General features: G+C 38.8%; 2 protein-coding genes across 2 annotated transcripts; both read left to right on the forward strand.

The window, feature by feature from the left end:
• The first annotated feature begins 1108 nt into the window (after positions 1-1108).
• LOC120804369 (protein ILRUN-like) lies at positions 1109-6060 on the forward strand. The gene is made up of 4 exons (XM_040153797.1): positions 1109-1347; positions 3018-3172; positions 3299-3496; positions 4659-6060. Exons 1-4 carry the CDS (start codon positions 1184-1186, stop codon positions 5027-5029), a joined length of 888 nt encoding a protein of 295 aa, XP_040009731.1. The 5' UTR covers positions 1109-1183; the 3' UTR covers positions 5030-6060.
• Positions 6061-10513: 4453 nt separating this feature from the next.
• LOC120804208 (SAM pointed domain-containing Ets transcription factor-like) lies at positions 10514-17866 on the forward strand. The gene is made up of 6 exons (XM_040153491.1): positions 10514-10777; positions 14222-14660; positions 15220-15417; positions 15529-15573; positions 15742-15876; positions 17112-17866. Exons 2-6 carry the CDS (start codon positions 14240-14242, stop codon positions 17288-17290), a joined length of 978 nt encoding a protein of 325 aa, XP_040009425.1. The 5' UTR covers positions 10514-10777; positions 14222-14239; the 3' UTR covers positions 17291-17866.
• The last annotated feature ends 1385 nt before the right edge of the window (positions 17867-19251 follow it).

Below are 19251 nucleotides of genomic sequence, written 5' to 3' on the forward strand. Positions count from 1 at the left end.
GCATGGCATCCAACTCTAGAATTAGCTCCACCAACTGATAGCCCACTGCATTTTCTTTTGCTGATTATCTGGAAATTCAGTTAAAATGTGTTTCACATTTGGATGGAAACCTGACTCTACAGAACAGCCTAAGTCCAGTTAGTGTTCCAGTTTAATAGTCCTTGGTGGTGCTGTATGCACAATGCTTGACGGGAACTTGGAGGCAACAGCAAAGTTCCCCCAAGTGCCCACAAACAGGTCAATCTGGCCACGTAAACATAACACCTACAACAAGTAGAAGTATTCCCATTACTTCCTATTCCTGTGTAAGAATACAACATTGCAAATCAAACAACAGGAAATTTGCCATGGGCATTAGGCAGATACAGTTGTGTGGAAAAGTTTGGGAACTCGTGGGCAAAATTAAGTATTTTGTTGATTTTTTTGTGTGAAAAGAAGTAAATACAACCCCTACAGCTCACAGAAAAAAAGAGCCTTTCTTCAAAGGTTGATGAAGACACTTTTTATTTCATGAACTTAAAAAATTAAACAGTAATTTTGGCATGTAAAAAAGTTTAGGCACCATACTAGAACAGTACTAATCCTGCTTTTGGCTGATATCACAGCTTGATAAAAAGGTTTTTGTAGCTTTCTCTTCCTAATTTTGGACTTTTCACCCACTCTTTTTTGCAGTTAACCTCAAGTTCTGAGAGTTTTTTTTAAGCTGTACCCACAGATTTCCATGGACGTTCAAGTCAAAGGACTGTGAGGGCCGTTCGAAAAGCTTCAGCTTGTGGTACTGGAAGTAGTTCACGGCATCTACTTCTTTTCACTCCAAAAATCAACAAAAATGTAAGTTTAGGTGGCTAAACTCAACATATAACTGTATGTTATAATGTTTCATCGTAATTTTCACAATATTTTATAAAACATTTTGTAAATTTAGCAAAATGTATACATAATTTGATGGTATTTGAATTTGTTTAGTCTGGCGGTTAATTACATATTATTATTACTTAATATGTTCCTTGTATAGAGATCAGTATTTTATTTTCTCCCCCAGGCCTGTGGCTCTAAGATAAAGGCACAAGATGCAATCATGTGACATGCGCACTCGGCCCTGTTGTTGAGTTTGTTATGACAAGTCGAGGCCTCGGACTAAATTAGGAGTGAAGCCCACCGTCTCTGTCCGGGCGATTCCGTGATGGAGGGCATGGACCTGGACCTGGACCTGGACCAGGAGCTCATGCAGAAATTCAGCTGCATGGGTACAACAGACAAAGATATCCTAATATCGGAATTTCAGAGGCTCCTTGGGTTTCAGCTAAACCCCGCCGGATGCGCCTTCTTTCTGGACATGACCAACTGGTGAGTTCGGTGTCTCGTCTGGCCTGCTGCGTGGTTAATGTTAGATAGTCGATACTGTACACTAGCTAGCTTTCTACACAGCGGTTCCTACCGTACAAGTAACAACGCGTTAAGAAAACAGAAAAGAAAATTTAAGAAAGTGTTATCCTTCATCGTGACACAGTGATTTACGTTAGGTTTGTAAACATGGAGACAGTGACAGCTAACGACGTTGTAGTAACGTAACTAGCTGAGTCAGTGTGTCTCCGACTTTTGATTTCCAGGGAGGGATACAGTGGAAGGTAGCTTAGCGGAATTTACAAGATTAATAGTTAACAAACAAGTTCGTATCGAAGCAGCTTTGGTATTTGAATGGAAAAAAATGAATAAATAGTTAAGTTTTTCTTTTTCGAGCGAATGTTTTTTCGTGGTCGTTCAGGCTGTTGACAGGAGTTGTGCGTTAGCTAGCTGCTCGCCAGGTTTATATGTCCTTACATCACTGAGTGAACCGATAACTAAAACTTTATAGGTGTTTTCTCACAGTCTTTGAACTACTTATATTGTTTAGCTATGGGGGGGGCCGTGTTACACACCCGTCGGTTTTGTTATCGATAAACAGAATGATCAAACGTTACGTCTGTCGCCCCTTGACCACAACGACGGCGAGGATCGCAGAGGTTTATTACGTAATAACCTACCACATAACGCTTGCAGGGTCTAGTTCAACACTCACACAGTGGTTGTGTAGGCCAGGTGAATCTTTACCTATCCGTGCCTGGACAAAATGTATTAATATGTTTGTTTGTTTTTTCCACGCACTGAGAATACTTCACAAACTGCAGTTACGTGGCTCTTTTTTTCGGGCTTCAAAGTACGATTTCAAAAATGAAGTAGTAGGCAGTGCAGTGTCATTGTGTTAAAGCGAGAGCATTAAGTAATCCGGAAATCTCCACTCATATAAACGTCTCTGCGCATATGCACTTTGTGTGTACCATTGTAGGTCCATGTAAGACATGAGGCCAGTGCAGGCATGGCCGGCGCAGGTTGTAGTAGAATCACGTGATGCCGTATAATAGCTCTACTGCAATGGGCTTTCTAAAAATAAAAACTTCTGGTTTATGGATGTCCAGCATGCCACATGGAGCACTCAGTCTGAGTCTCTGGGGGTCTGCAGACACCTCAGTTCATGCCCACAATATATGCATTTGAACCAGTCACAAAAATTCCACTAAATTCTGCCATGGATTATTTAATATTTCAGTACAAATAATAGTAATTATAACGATAATATCCCGGTTACTGGAAGAATTGTTTTCTTTTTTTCAGGGATCTAGATTTACTCATAGGCCCTTACTAGTAGTATTCTTTTTTAACTGGTCTTGTAAAAGCATATGTTTATACCTATGGTATTCATATTCATTCTCAGTTGCAAAAATAGATATGTTGTTATTTAATGCTAAAAAAATAAGGGTTGTTTTTTTCTTGATCGAAATGTAGAAATAAATGTCCACACGTGGAACAAAGCCAGGAAAAGTGGACTTTGGTTCTCTGTGGATCTTGTATTTGGCCTAAGCTCATTCATAAAAGTGCAAACTGCTGTTGAATCGCGGGTTTCCACCTACATAAATCTCCAGTTATACTCCAATTTAGTTATGTACCGATCACCTGATTTCTGTCTGCTGTTCTCCCAGGAATTTACAGGCAGCCATCGGAGCCTACTATGACTTTGAGAGTCCCAACATCAGTTCACCGTGCATGTCCTTTGTGAAGGATGTGACAATCGGTGAGGGCGAATCAGTTCCACCTGACACACCTTTCACAAAGACCTGGAGGATACAGAACACGGGTAACTCCGCTAGAACAATTATAATAATATGATATAACACAGAGCTGATTCTAGACCTTGTACACGTAAAATAATTCCACTCACATGTCATGCCGAGTTGAGCATAGTTGTCTGTGTGTCTTCCAGGTGCAGAGTCATGGCCTCCCGGGGTTTGTCTGAAGTATGTTGGAGGAGATCAATTTGGTCATGTAAACATGGTGATGGTGCGGTCTCTAGACTCCCAGGAAATGGCTGATGTTAGTGTACAGATGCAGAGCCCTGTGTCTCCTGGCATGTATCAGGGTCAGTGGAGAATGTGCACAGCTACAGGGCTTTACTATGGAGGTGAGGACAGCAACCTTCACACCAAAAACAAATGTGAATTGTTACTTTTCAATAGATACCACATGTTGAAGAACAGACTGAAACAATTTGACAACGAATCGATTAGTCAATTGACAGAAAAGCAACTATTTCTGATCATTTATTAATTTTTCCAGCGAAAATACCAAACATTTGCTGGTTCCAGCTTGTAGGATGTGCTGCTTTTCTCTGTTTTACATCATTGTAAACTGAATATTTTAGGCAGACAAATCAAGCTCAGACGTTCAGCTGTGCTGAGATAATTTTTGCAGATGCTTATATGTAGAGTTAGGTCTTTCTAATTGTAATTATTAAAACATTTGTGCTTAATTAAAGAGCAAGAAAGCCAAATTTGAGCCCATGAGGTTGTATACACATTGTATGTACTGTATAGGCCCCAGAATGCCACTGATTTGTAAAGTAACATTAACATTACCTAGGCAGATTGAGAGAGACAACATTAAAAGTTGTCATCCCAGCTCTTGAGCTGCTGGATTTACTGTAGCCATCGTTTTATTATGGTACTGACATGCAAATATATACAGCCAAGTACTGTAGTTAGCTCTAGTTGAAGATATAGTGCCAGATAATGTTGTAGGCATTTACTGCAGTGAAAACTGTTAAAAAATTATTGGCCATTCTTATAGTACACACAAATTAAATTAAGAGCCATTCCTTTTGCAGATTTATGTCATCCTGCAAATTCAGTGTGTATGATGGATCCCAACAGGAAGTGCCTCAAGACTTGCCCACTTACAAATTAAGCAGCAGAGAGATAAATTATACTTAGCCTCAATATTTCATTTAGGTGTTCATAGCAATAATTCTTCACCTAACACCATGAGTGTCCTCGTTGCTTAAAAGAGAGAAAAGCACTACAGACCTGGAGCCCTAGCAATCTTCGAGGACATCCTAGATGTGTGGTCCATCTTAATTTTACATGATCTAAATGTTGTTTCGTTGAAATTTTATTTAAAGTTTTTGGTCCATCTGCCAGTTAATGTAACCTTTTGATTTTCGTACTCATATAGGTACAATGCCATGTTTGAATTAAACACCTACTGATCTAATTCAGAACTGTCTTTTTGTAGGACAGTGTTAGTGGCTTTGTATATTATAACACACTGTTTGTCTCTCTTGACAGATGTAATTTGGGTGATCCTGAGTGTGGAGGTTGGAGGCCTCCTTGGCGTCACACAGCAGCTTTCCTCTTTCCAAGCTGAGTTCAACACCCAGCCTCACCGCAGCCTGGAAGGAGACTACAATCCCTTCGCCTCGCCAGAGAAAAGCAAGTGCCCCAACAGCAGCAACAACAACAGCCTCCACGATGACAGCGGTCATAGGGTCGCAGAGGAACATTGGCAGGGAAGCCCTAACCAGCTACAGCAAGATCAGAATGGACTTTCACACAACCCTGTGGAAATAGTAGCAAACAGTCTACAAAGCAATCTATCAGTAGTCTCTTATAACCAGGTAAGATATATCATGGGGAAAGGTTATTCTGCACACCAATGAATACGGGTTGGGGATATTTTCTGTTTCTATTTTCTTTCAAATTTCCATAATTAAAATGACAGAATAACATAAAAACCTGGAAGTAATTTAAAAAAATTGTTATATCTAATATATTAAGAAAAAGAGAATACAGTCTTCAGTGCACTGTTGTTTTACAGTACATTTAAATTCAACTACGAAGGGACCATGAATGTCTGTACCCAATTTCATGGCAATCCAGCCAATAGTAGTGGAAACGTTTCAGTCTGGACCAGAGTAGTCGACCAGTGGAACGACACTGCATCCATAGAAAACACCTAAAATGTACAAATGTAATTGAGACCAGCTTTAACATAGCAAGTCAGCTAGCATTCTGAGCTAATGCCAACACATGCAAATTTACCCTGGATGCCTGTAGTTGCTAAGGGGTAGTGTGGCTTTTGTTATGAAACAACTGCAGATGTACAGTTAGATAGCAATGCTACCTCATCACTCAGTATAATATGGTCTAAATTTATATGTCTACTGTATATTTTCCAATAGGTTTTTGTTATCCGGTGTTAAAGTAAAAGACAAGATGAAAATATTTTTTATTTTATTATACAACTAGTGCTACAACTAACAATTATTTCCATCATTGATTAATCTACCGATTATTTTTTCCATTAACCGATTAACTGTATGGTCTGTGGTCAGAATATAGTGAAAAATGCCACACAATTACCTAAAGCCCAAGATGACATCTTGAATTGCTTGGTGCTTGTTTTGTCTGACCAACAGTATAAAACCCATTCCCTCCTTTACTGTCACGTAAAGGAGGAAATGTTTGTTATTTCTTGCTTGAAAAATAACTTCAGTGATTAATTGATTATCAACATACTTGCCGATTAACCTTCTGTCTATTGAATAATAATTTCAGCCCTACAGACAACATTTTGGCTGCACATATAACAAATGCTCTATACTTGCAATATGTACAAATCCGAGACACCGTGAAAGTGTACACTTAAATCCTTTTCTTTCTTATTTAGTCAATGTCCTTCACATCTTGCAGCCCTGCTATCTGTTTTTTTTTTTTTTGGTTTATTTTTTTTGTTTGGTTTTTTTTTTTTTTGATCATTTCCCTTCCTTACAGGGTATACAGGAGTCCTATCCTTTTGGGCACTCTTAAATCATGGGACTTGTCACAGTGAAGCAGCACTAAACCGTACCTCTGGAGTCTGTCACACCAATAAGAGAAAGAAGAAGCTTAATCAGTAGCTGGTGGAAAGTGTGGAGATTCAAAAACACTTTATGCAAAGTCCAGCTACACTTTGAGAAAGATGAGGCCAACGCTCCTGACGTGCAGCTCAACTAACGCCCCACACCCACTGTATGCACGTGTGAATGCTAAGTTAAAAATGAGTGCTATGAGGCTTTTGAGTGATTTTTTTTCTCAGATTTTTTTTTTTTTTTAGTTGTCAGAGTGCAACAAATTAAACAATGATGACACAGGAGTGCATATTTGTGAAATTTTGTGTATATGTGTGCGCATTGTGCAGCCTGAATGAGAGACTTTGGAGGAAAAGCCATTTATTTTGCCAACTGATTCTCCAGTTTCTGCTCTGACTCTTAATATACTGATTGGGTTTCTGAACCAGTTTGCTTTAACTAAATCTCATAATATGGATGTCTCTTAAACTAACCATTGAATATCATAATTTACCTTTCATCTTAATCATTGAGCACAGACTTTATTTGAGAAGGGGAACGGCGACTTCCTACAGAAATATATCTAGGGTTCATTTAAATGCCAATGTCAGTTTTTACCAGTGTTTTTCAACATGGCTTGTGCATTATGGGAAGTAATTTCTAAGCTATCATTGTAGCTGCAGTTTAGGATACAAAGCAATTTTCCTTCAGTGGAGGGAGAAGAAGACAAGATCTGAGAAACAGAAATCTTATTTAAAGTATGGCTCCTATGATTTGGTGAAGCTTGGTCTAGATTATTATGCAGGAACCTTTTTTCTAAAGCTAAAAGCCAGACTTTTATGCAATTGAATCTGATTTGGTTTCTTCTCATACATTAAGTACACCCATTGCTGACACTTGGAAAATACATATCTGTGAAATATGAATAGAATATTAGCAGAATATTCATTATTGGTAATAATGCAGTATTAGAGATTTCCCTAGTCATTGTCTTGATCTAAGATTTAGTTTAGTTTTACATGCTTGAATTTTAAAAAAACACAAAATAAAAGGATTAATGTACATTATGCCATAAGACACTGATTTCCAGCCATATGAATAGTGGTAAAGACATAACTTCACGTAATTAATAAAACAAAATTCACCCTGCTCTGAAATTTTAATTTGAAAACTGTCTTGGACTTGCTCTTGTCACATTAAGTCGAATGTATCTGAAGAATGTAACAGAGGATTAAGTTTTTGGAAACATATTAATTTACCCAAAGATTCTACATTGTATATTTGCACTGAACTGGCAGGTTTATTAGTGCACTTATTGTTCTGCATCTTCCTGTCTCTTGTTAAAATTATGCTTGGGGTCTTCCACATTCAGGTCTACAGATGTTCTTATTGATCTTTGATGAGCTTTGTAGACACTGGAAATTTTTATCCTGTTTTATCATTTCAGAGGCAAATTTAACCACACCAGTAAAATTTAAAACAAATTACAGTATCATGTTTTCCTTAGGAATTTTTACTGCATTATACACTTGCACTAACAGGCTGATCTGTGCACTGGGTAGTGTGACCTCCATGAGTACAGTTAAGTCCTGAAGGGTTTTTCAATTTTGTGATTTTATCTGTCATCCAAAGCCAGTCTTACACCCCCTTTTCAGGTAAACAGACCTTTTTATTAAGGCGCTAACTGTAAGCCCCGGGGTTACTGAGCTTTGACAACATGACAATACCAGCCAAAACTACATGTTGCAAAAATCTTTGGGCTCTTTGCTGTTTCACAGAATAGCGAGTGTTTCCTTTGCAAATTGTTAATGATAAATGTTTCTCCCTACTGTCAATGTCAGTTCATCGACTGCTGAGTGCATTCTGTTCTTAGTGGTATGTCTCTCTAAAGTTTTTACTGGCCAGATTGCAGAATGAATCAGTTGGCATTAGACTCATACAACAGCACACTTATGAGAGTGAGGAAGTGCAGACAGAGGAACAGATGAAAGCTTTTTTTCCTGTGTGTATGTTTGATGAATGTTTGTATGATTAAATTATCACGTAAAACTGAAATCTTGTGTCATGTTTGTGCAGCAGCTTCAGCTTAAAGTTACCAGGACAGAATTGTGAATAAATCTCAAGTCATTATTTTACACGGATTTGAACACAGACCTTTATATTTTCACAGACTTTTCCTCTTTCCACACAGTTATGATTAGATTTCTCTTTGTTTGTATACTTTTTACTTCTATTAGTTCCCAGGACATCCCATGTAGTGTACTCTCAGACATTAAAAAGTTTTATTTTGAAACTTTTAAATTTAATCTGTTTGCGTTTGTAAGTGATGTTATTGCATTTTAACTGGCACTATGGCACTATTTATACCAAATGTTCCTGTGCACTGCTGTGAATCTGTTTTTGCATTTAATGAAACAGCGAATTAATCAGTTTAAAGAAATTATAGATTAACGGGCTTGGTCCGTTTTCTATGCATCGACGGGGCCTTTTTAAGGGTAAAGAAACATTCAGGTTAACACAAAAAGCATATTACAAGACACTACTATATAAGTAAATGCATTATTTTATAGACCACATTAATGTGTTGTGCATGCACTCGGGGGCTCAATTCACATATACTGCCTGTTCTTGCTCATCAAGTTTTTACATACAGTAAAAACAAACAGAGAGAGTGATGAAGGTAGTTTTTTAAATTCGGGGTTAATGTCATGAAAACTGTAACCTTAGATAGAACTTTAGGCTTGAACAGACAGACCATGGCCAGTGGATGTACAGCAAGCTCATCTGACGAGCTTTCTCTCTCTTGCACTTCAGAGAGGTGTCAGATTACACGTTAGCCTGGAGGTTTACTGGTCAAGTGCGTGCTGCTCCCTCTACGGAGACCCACCATTTTCTAGGGTCCATTGTGTCTGTCAACAGCTCTGTCCAGCAGCAGTCTTCGAAACCAAACTGCCCGAGGGAGCAACGCTTACTTGTCATTTGCGCAGGTTGAGCGTTGCAAGTAAATGTGTCACAACAACGCACAAAAGAAATATGAAGGTAGCACGGTAAGTGCAAGATTAGCTGATGAATGACTCACTGCAGAGGTCCAACTGACTGAAAAGCTTAAGTCGAGGTCGTTGCGTTTCAGGCAATAGCGCGACTCCGTGGCCCTTTTTTGGCTTTCTCAATCCAAACCAAAAAATACAGATTGTGAGCAATTTCAATTTCTAAAGCTGCTACTCTGCAAATTTCAATAAGGCCTTTAAAGATGATTTATGTGGGTGGATACACAGGCAGTAGCTCTTTGGAATATTTCAACACAACCGCACAAACATTACTGTTTAGTTTAAGCAAACATTTACACACTCTTGCTTTCTCTCTCCCTCTCTCTAACGCTTGCTCTCGCTCTGTGTACCAGTTATTCAGCTCTTCAAATAATAGTTTTCTGCCTCTGAAAACAACTCTACACATTATTTTCCCTCGGACGCTTTATTGATATCTCACATATGTTTATGGCCCATGCTCTGGATCCCATTGTATCCTCATATATCCAACCTTTCTCGTGTCTTGAGTTCAAGCTGAAATCAAGCCTACAAAATACACACTAACCACACAGTGAGGTGTTCATATCAGTCTCCCTAGGCCATCTGTTGTTCAGTTAATCCTGACACATTATGACAAAAGTTAGCCTCTATATGTCGCAGGCCATATAATCATCTGATTAGTGACTGATTATCTTCCTCAAGCTCAACTGCAATGAAAAGCTACCATATACAGACAGTGTTGCTAATCTTCAGTGTAATAACACGACCCCTCTTATTTGAGTTGAAAACCTGCCTGATAACGTGTGATTTAACTTTTTCTGCCAAGAGTTTCCCAGTTGCTCAGGTCTAAATCATTTCTGGGCCTGAGTTGTAGATTTATACCAAAATAGGTATGAATGATTCCCCACCTCCCGCACAGAATATGATGAACTTTGCACTGAGTGGATCAGATCAGATAAGATAGAATTAGATTTTACCAATGCTTTGTCTTCAGCAGGTTTGCGTTTTAAGTTCACAAAGTTTGAATGTTATCCTAAAAAACTGCCTTTCTTGAAATGATCGCAAAAACTCTATAGGTGCCCTCATAGCTTCTTCCCAGGGTGTTATGAACCCAGGCTGTTAAGACTCACCAGGTCTGTGTACTTAAGGAACTCTCCATGTGAATACTGCCCCAAGTCATTATGAAGCAGGCACTTAGAGCAACCTACCTCATTGAGACACACCCTTTCTTTCAGAATTGGCATATCATGAGGGCTCTGTTTCCCAAATAAGTCAAACTCTTGCTACAGCTAGGAGTCAAACAAGGGGCCTCAGTGGTTGGAGTGGACTGAAGTGATCCAGCTCTGAGTGCTGGGTGGGAGACAAAAATTACATGACATACAGCACATCCTCACCTGAGGGCAAAAGAGTCAACAGTCCCCTAGGAGAAGTGGATATATCAGTCCACAATTTAAACTAAGAGGAAAAGTGCAAGAGAAGAGCCAGACAGATCTGAGCAGAAGCCTCAGCGCTGGAAACACTACTGAGTCCTCTCTTTTCAAACACTGACAAGGTAAGACTTGAATTCAGGATACGGCTTGAAATACTTCTACTACTTCATAACTACTGTTGCTACTCTGCTGGTATTATTACTATCACGTAATACTACCTGCTACTAACACTGCTACAACTGCTCTTACCAGTAGTGGGAGAAGTGTGCAGGTGCCCTTTTGTAAATCCTCATTTGGACAGATGACTGGGATCATTCTCAACTCAAGCAAAACCTGTTTTTAAAAAGGGAACAATCAAATATTCATGAATGATCTGATGCTTGCCACTGAGTTTTATGATCATTTTATCTTATCACTGTTTGTTATCAGTTCACGTTTTGCTCTGTATGTATTTTATTGTTGAGTTTTGTGTATTTTAAAGGCTGATCTTGGGACAGGGTTTGCGAATTAGAGTGGGCTATGAGTGCCGTCATAAGTGCCATTGGTTCATGCTACTCACTTGTCCCTATGCAAATAAACACTGTGTAAAATAAAGGCCATAAAGGGCCTTCTTCAATGATGACATTTTGACATGTCAGTGTGGGAAACACACAGGTGCAAATGACAAGATTAATTATGGCTGAATTTTATTTACCTGCCTCAGTTTCAGGGTTGTGGTGCTGTGCATGCTGGCTCACTGTCACACCGTCATGGCTGACTGGGACACTTGAATAGAGCAGAGTCATTGTTTATTATATGATATTATATGATTGTGATTATATATTGATTATATGATTATATATTGTTACAATAAAGTGTTAGCTGCAGTTTGATGTAGCTGTTCTCAGTCTCAGCTACTTTAGACTGTAATGTTGTTTAACTTAGAAGATTGCTTCATACTTTATGAGATGATTACATGTTTGGTTTAATCACCTATTACTTTACATTCATTATCATTAATTTTTGTAAAATCTTAATCTGCAAAATAAGTGGTAACTATTGTAACTATCAATCATTGTAACTGGTAACTCCGAAATGTCTGAAATGAAACATTTAGTACCATAAAATGAAAAAAACGCTAGTAAATTGAAAGAATCTCAAAATTGTAAATAAGTACGTATTTGATTGTATTTACTACTAGGAATTACAAGCTACTTTCCTCTACTTTCCTCCCATTATTACTGTAACTGCTACTGTTCCTGTTAGTACTACTATCTATTAATACACTGCCACCAACACTATTTCTTCCAGTGACAGTGGTCCTGCTTGTGCTCTGATAATGATTATATTAATGAATTTGCTCTCTTCATAATGATGTCTAAACTACTGAAAGTGTCAAATATTATTTAAACTGACATATTTCAACATAAACCGACTATGAAATACACATTTTATTCTGGTTGTTTTATCCGGGGTTTTCCCTGTCATTTTATGATAATTTCATTTGGATAAAATAGCAATTTGAATTTAATCAAGTTTTTTGTCAAGACTCAAGCGAAAAAGTTGGTCAAGCGGATTTAATTCATCTTTGATTTGCATAGTAAGAAAAATGCTAAATTAAAAAGTAGACACTTTGTTCAGTGTCTCTCTTTCACTTTTATGATCCCCTGCAAACTGAAACAAACACGAACACACATTTGCAGGCACACAGGCATAGATCCAAAACCCAAAGAAACAGACATTTTGGAGAGCAGAAACAGAACAGCTCATAAAGGTGTGATATTAAGCACCTTTCCTTTTGTCCAAACAACAGTGGAATGCAAAGAGCAGTGAATGACCAGAGCTTTTCATATCGACTAAATGCCTCTCATATCAGTTTGGCTGCAATCTAACGCCATGTTAAACACAGCATCAAATATAAGTCTGCAAATAATTGGCTTGATTTCATGAGCATGCAACTTTCATTTGAGCAGTACGTATTACACACACACACACACACACACACAAACACACACGCAAACACACACACACACACACACACACACACACACACACACACACACGCATTTCCCTCTGTTTTAGATAAAACATTGTATGATATACTGTATATGTTATGTTATTGTAAATACATTTGTGGTAATCCTTTATTATTATTCGTCATCTTGCTGCCTCATACACTAAACTGTATATAACAATACAGTAATCACAACTCGTTTGTAATAAATTTAAAAAGAAGTTGGGCAGCAGGCAATAAATAACAGCTATTGCCATTACTGTCATTGTCTTTTCAACTGCAAGAAAATGTAACTTTGTCAGCTGTTGGCTATTTATAAGTCTGTTTTGTTAACTACATAGATTTTGTACTGGAATCTTACAGCAGTCTAGCTTTTGAGAGCTGCACCATGTGTCACTGTTTTGAAAATGTTTTGGATAGAGGACAGGTCAGCTGATCAGTCTACTCGTCTCTGCCATTTGCCCAGTGCTTCATAATCTAATATTCAGCATAAGAATGTTTACTATGGTCATTGTTTAGTGTGAATAGAGTGTGAGACAGTGCAACATTTCACTCTTTAAATCGAAATCCGAATCAGAAGAACTTTGCGGTCCATTGCAAGGCAATGGAAAGTTGCCTTTGACGTAGCTCACACAGGTGCACATAGACCAACAACATACAGGTACGTGTAGAAAAAATAAACATAATGATAAATAAACACAAAATAAATGAGAGTATTTCACGTTAATCAGTGTAAATTGAAACATACTGTGTTTAGTTTTCATACATGACATAGGACATACAATTTTGTGAAATTAAATACTGGCATATAGCACCACTACTAGCCTGGTGAGCTGTTCTCTTACTCATACTACGATGAATACGCTCCAGCTACTTATCCTTTATCCACATGTTACATATGTCCCACCCTTCATGCTGTACTCTGTCAATTAACTTGTGGATCACAAGTTGCGATCGATATTTTTGAAGGCACTGAGTGTTACATTGTGATAGCAACCAAACAACTCTTTTACCAGTAAAATTGAGCAGCCAATTCATTTCCTCAACATATAGTTGGAGTCATAAACAAGGCTTTGATCTTCCTTTCTTTTTCTGTATATACGATCTAAAAGGTGGTGTAGATTGGATTCTGATCTTACTGAGTAACGTTGACAATAATGGAAGGAAAGGTCAGAATTTCACCCCGGCTGAACCAATTTGACCTGAATATTTCCAAACATATAGATTCACTGAGAGAAAGTGAAATTGATTCTTATAGATACTGGATTAAAGACAGACTGAGGTTTTTAATTACATTAAATGCCTTTGAAAAACAAACAATGGCTACAATGACGGAATAACTGATTCCTTATTTCAAAGTAAGTCCCAACAAAGTAAATATCACAGAACAAATGCCATGGTTTACTTAGGATTGCTAATGTTTAAATATTGGGCATTTGGGTATGGTTTCAGCGCAGCATCAATGCCACTCTGTTTCACAAAACAATGTCACTGTTCAAAATGTCATGTATGCTGTAAATATGTTACGACACCAATGACAACATTACGTTAAAACAATGCTGTCTTCTTCCAGCGTTAAAGGAGCCGGAGCATGGGGAGTTCAGGTTGTGAACAAACGGGCTGCACCGCACACTCGCCTCTCTACATCAGTCACCCCCACACTAACCCCAGGGTGCCCTGGCTGGATGAGGCGGAGGACATCAAACCGCCCCGCAGTTTGTTGGGGGTCCCTGAGCTCAGCTGGCCGGGGGTCTACCTCCCCTGCTACGACCGGTTAGTCATAGACGAGAACCCCTGGGCGCTGGGAACGACAGAGGCCCCATCCACCCATGCTGCTCCTCCCTCCAGGACTCCGGAGCCGAGCCCGCTTGCACCCGGCCAGGGTCAGGATTCCTCCACTGAGGTGGAGGGTCAGGTGGAAGAGTGCTGTCTGGAGCAAGTCCAGACCATGGTGGAGGGGGAGGTGCTGAAAGACGTTGACACGGCCTGCAAGCTGCTTAACATTACACCAGGTAAAACAGAATATAACAGGTTTATGTCATTTTATCACAGACATTTAAATAGAAATACCTGGTGTAGAAAGTGTTAGCAGAAGTTGTAGTCTAATGAAATAGCCAGCATTTGTTTGTTTACGCTGACGTCAACATCTACAGTGACACAGCGGACACCTGGTGAGCATCCGAGGCCCTGCCCACCTTGTGCAAACTCTATTGTTTACACAAGATCATCTTATTTCTTATGAACTGAGTCGTTATCTGGAACCTTAAAATTATGCGCTGTGTGCGTGATCAGAAATAAGGAGACATACATTTATAGCACAACAGATGTTGTGTCATAATTTCAAAGAGTGGTCCAGCGCTAGTATTGCACCTCCATTAAGTTTTGGGGGGTCGGGAGGTTGCAAGAGTCTGATTATAAAGAATGGTAAAAATCAAAGCAGCAGGGGCCGAGATACCCTGCCTTTTTGCTAATATGGGTGCACTGTGGGCTGGATCCTACATTACCCATATTGCAACTAATCAACCATTTTTTGGATAGACCCTACCTGTCTCTATATGTTTTCTCCTTTAGACCCCTTGGACTGGAGCTGTGGGCACGTTCAGAAGTGGCTGCTCTGGACCGAACACCTGTACAGGCTGCCACAGGTCAGCACGATGTTTCAGGAGCTGACCGGGAAGGACCTGTGCTCCATGACGGAGGCAGACTTCAAACACCGCTCCTTACAGTTTGGAGACGTGCTGTATGCTCATCTGGACATCTGGCGATCTGGTAAGAACGACAGAGACACTGGGAAATGAGCCTGCACCAGCTCAACTGTAATGTTGGCATACTGCGGAAGGCTGCTTGTGTAGCAAACTTATTTTTTGTTTGTTTCTTTAGCTGCAGCAATGAAGCAGCGCTCCCCACCAGAACACAGCAAATCTGGTAGGTCCTTTGTTTATAACTAGGTGCAGTTTGTAACATCTTCTGTGAGTCTAACCAAGCAGCAATGATTACAACGCTGAGGTAAAACAAACTCAAGTGAAAAAACATATTCTAATCTGCTCAAAAAATGTGTTGTCTGGTTTCTGAAAATCTCTCCTCCGTCGGCAGCTGAGGACGATTCCTGGACAAATGTGGTTTGCACCTACCCCAGTCAGCCCATCCACTTGTGGCAGTTCCTTCAAGAGCTGCTCCACAAGCCGCATAACTACAGCCGCTGCATCCGCTGGCTCAACAAAGAGAAAGGTAATGTGATAAGAGAGGAAATTAAAGGCAGTTTAGCACTGATTTTCAGATTTTCAGTAGCCTCTAATGCTACTGGAACTTCAGACGCTGCCAAATGTAAAGCCATTATCAGCTGAGAGGTGAAGTATACAGTAATTTAACCCAATTGTAGAGTACAGACGTTTCCTTTTTCCAGTTAGGACTTTTTGTAAACTTGGAACTTGGAACAAGAGTTCAAAAAAAGATCATTTGAGTGAGAATAATTTAAATGAACTCCTTTTTATCTTTACTTAAAGGAATACTTCAGTATTTTTGTCAAATAGCTTACTCACTTTCTTGCCAAGAGAGGATTGATATCACTGTCATGCGTGTACAGTAAATATGAATATAGCCAGCAGCCGGTTAGCTTTGCTCAGCATAAAGACTGGAAGCAAGGAGAAAAATATTCCCATAATATCAAACTATTTCTTTAAGCAGATTACATCAGTAATTAAACTTTTGTACAATTTTAGTAACAAAATAGCAACCATAACTTGAGATATATATTTTATTAGTTTTTCAACCCATAAAACAATTAGACCACTGTCTATGTTTGGATTTTTAGCCATGCTAGCTTCTCTAATCAAAACTAAGGTTTTCACTTATCCTGTGAAATAGCTCGACACTTCCTGGATGGATCAGAACTAAATTTTGTACAGACATTCATGGTTCCCAGACAGGGTATCCGACCGACTTAGGAGATCCGATTACGTTTCCGCTAGCACCCCCGTGGGGAAGATATTTTTGGTTTTGAGTGAGATGTCTCAAGAACTATTGGATGGATGGCTGTGAAATTTGGTACATGTATTTATGTCCCCCACAGGATGAATTATAACAAATTTCGTGATCCCTTTACTTTTCATCTAGCACCATAATCAGGTCAAATTGCGTACAATATAATGGTTTAAGAGCTGGTGAAAATTACGTCATAGGAACTGTAGGAATTACACGCCTTTTAGCCTCAGCTGTACTTTGTGTTTAGTGCTAATTAGCATATGTTAGCATGCTAAGACGCCAAACCAAGATGGTGAATATGGTCAATATTATACCTGCTTAGGTCGACATTTTAGAATCATCATGTCAGTATGCAGACGCTGGCATTTAGGTCAAAAAGCACCACTGTTCCAAATTACAGCCTCACAGAGCGCCTAGCATGGCTGGCTCTCTCATTCACCTCAGAATCCAAACTGAGTACACTTTCTTTCTTCTGTCCAAAGGAATTTTCAAAATAGAGGACTCAGCTCATGTGGCCAGGCTATGGGGCATCAGGAAGAACCGCCCGGCTATGAACTATGACAAACTGAGTCGCTCTATACGCCAGTACTACAAGAAGGGAATCATTCGAAAGCCCGACGTATCTCGCAGACTGGTGTACCAGTTCGTCAACCCTGTATGATGAAGAGGATCGGCTGAAGAGAGTGAGCTCAGGGCCAAAAAAAAGATATGCTGGACATACAGTAGAAGTAACATGAACTCTGAAGCTCATTTGTATGTTGTATTTGATGTTTCATGTCAATTGTAAAGACTGCCTGTTGAAACATGCACTCCTGCCTATCTTTATTTCACTCTTTAATTCTTAAAAAGTGGATTTTATTTTATTTGTCTCTTTCATGTCTTTACCACTCAATTTTAAAATTACTCTTTGGTGTGATGTTTGGTTTAAAGACATATTAATGTTATATTAATGAGAACATATTTTTTCTTCTGACTATGAAAACACTTCAGAGAACTAGGAAATATGCTTTTTTTCACTTTCTTGCAGAGAGTTAGATGAAAAGAGCCATATCAACATGTCTGTACTCTAAATACTGGTGGCAGCAGCTTAGCATAATGACCAGAAACAGGGTGAAACAGCTAGCATTTACCTCTACCCAAATGCTAAAAAAAAAATATCTGCCTATGAGCACCTGTAAAGCTTACGATTTAACATGTTATACTGTATCTTGTTTGTGTAATCCAGAAAAAACGAAGTGTGGCGTTAGGTGCTGGTTTTGAAAATTTTGTTACTTTTGGACAGAGCCAGGCTAGCGTTTCCCCTTTTCCAGTCCTTGTGCTAAGCTAAGCTTTAAACAATCCTATTATTCCCAGGTGTCGAGAATATTTGCAAGTTGCAGAGCAATGTTTAAACCGCTGTGATAAATAGTCATTAGATCTACAACAGAGCAATAAATTATCACCAGGTGTTGTCCCTTTAAAAGCAGAAACAGGAAATACTCTAATAAAATACTCAAAATCACATTTGCAGTCTATACAAGAAACACACAGACACTAACTTTTTTTTTTTTCAACAAACTTGTTTCCCTTTCATACCAATATCGCAATATTGACACCATCACAACAAATTTGATTTGGGTTTTTCATCACTATCATCATTATTATCTGTGATCATAATCATCTTTATGCATATTTAAATGAACTTCTTGTTACATCAAGATGAACAGGCACTACACCAGTTAGGAGATAAAAGTACATCACTAACTATGAACATACATCTTCTAGACCGCTAATATAGGGTTTCCACAACGTGAGCTGCTGTCCCCCTGTGTGCATAAGGAAGAGATCATCAACATAAAAAAGCATTTACATGTACACCTTTTTACTGCCTCAACATGGTTAGGTCTCATTTTCAACTCAACACAGTTGTACAGTTACAATAGAATATAATCTTTAAATTACATCATCATATACAAATCTGACAGCGTGGGATAACGTCACGCTTTTATGATACACTGACGATTCCATTGCAATGAAATTCATACGATATGGTACCTATTACTTAATATGTTTTCCATTGCTGTTATTTTAATGAAACACATTTACATGTATAACACTACATTTTGTCTTAATAGTCAATCACTTGCAATTTTTTTTTTTTTTTTTTTTTTTTTTTAAACATATTTTCTGTTACATTTACACAACTCATACACACTGGATGATGACAATGTTTTCCCCCAAAATAGTAACCTGGTAGGTTGCTTATGTGTGTGTGTGTGTGTGTGTGTGTGTGTGTGTGTGTGTGTGTGTGTGTGTAGGTGCGTGTATGAGAGAGAGAGAGAGAGAGAGAGAGAGAGAAAGAGAGAGAGAGTGTGTGTGTGTGTGTACTGTGTTTGTGTGCATACGTGCATCGAAGATGTGGGACAGTTTGATGATAGGAGTCCTTTTTGCTATGCTGGACAGCTTTACTCTAAGACACAACTTGTGAGCTGGTGATGTGTTTCTCCTCATGTGTGAGACCCAAACCTGTCAAATCCTGTTCCAGACACAGAGCTAAACACATCTGACTGCTGCTGCTTCGGTGAAATTTAAAAAATTTCAGGACAACTAAGTTATAAAAAGCGTCTCTCTCTCATCTAATCA

The sequence above is a fragment of the Xiphias gladius genome, chromosome 18 (assembly GCF_016859285.1).
Source record: "Xiphias gladius isolate SHS-SW01 ecotype Sanya breed wild chromosome 18, ASM1685928v1, whole genome shotgun sequence".
Classification (NCBI taxonomy): domain Eukaryota; kingdom Metazoa; phylum Chordata; class Actinopteri; order Istiophoriformes; family Xiphiidae; genus Xiphias; species Xiphias gladius.

Bases quoted from the DNA above. Each gene is read 5' to 3' on its own strand.
- LOC120804369 (XM_040153797.1), top strand. From the start codon at position 1,184: ATGGAGGGCATGGACCTGGACCTGGACCTGGACCAGGAGCTCATGCAG. The intron at 1,348-3,017 runs GTGAGTTCGGTG...CTGTTCTCCCAG, and splicing joins TTTCTGGACATGACCAACTG to GAATTTACAGGCAGCCATCG. The intron at 3,497-4,658 runs GTGAGGACAGCA...CTCTCTTGACAG, and splicing joins TACAGGGCTTTACTATGGAG to ATGTAATTTGGGTGATCCTG.
- LOC120804208 (XM_040153491.1), top strand. From the start codon at position 14,240: ATGGGGAGTTCAGGTTGTGAACAAACGGGCTGCACCGCACACTCGCCT. The intron at 14,661-15,219 runs GTAAAACAGAAT...TTTCTCCTTTAG, and splicing joins GCTGCTTAACATTACACCAG to ACCCCTTGGACTGGAGCTGT. The intron at 15,418-15,528 runs GTAAGAACGACA...TTGTTTCTTTAG, and splicing joins TCTGGACATCTGGCGATCTG to CTGCAGCAATGAAGCAGCGC.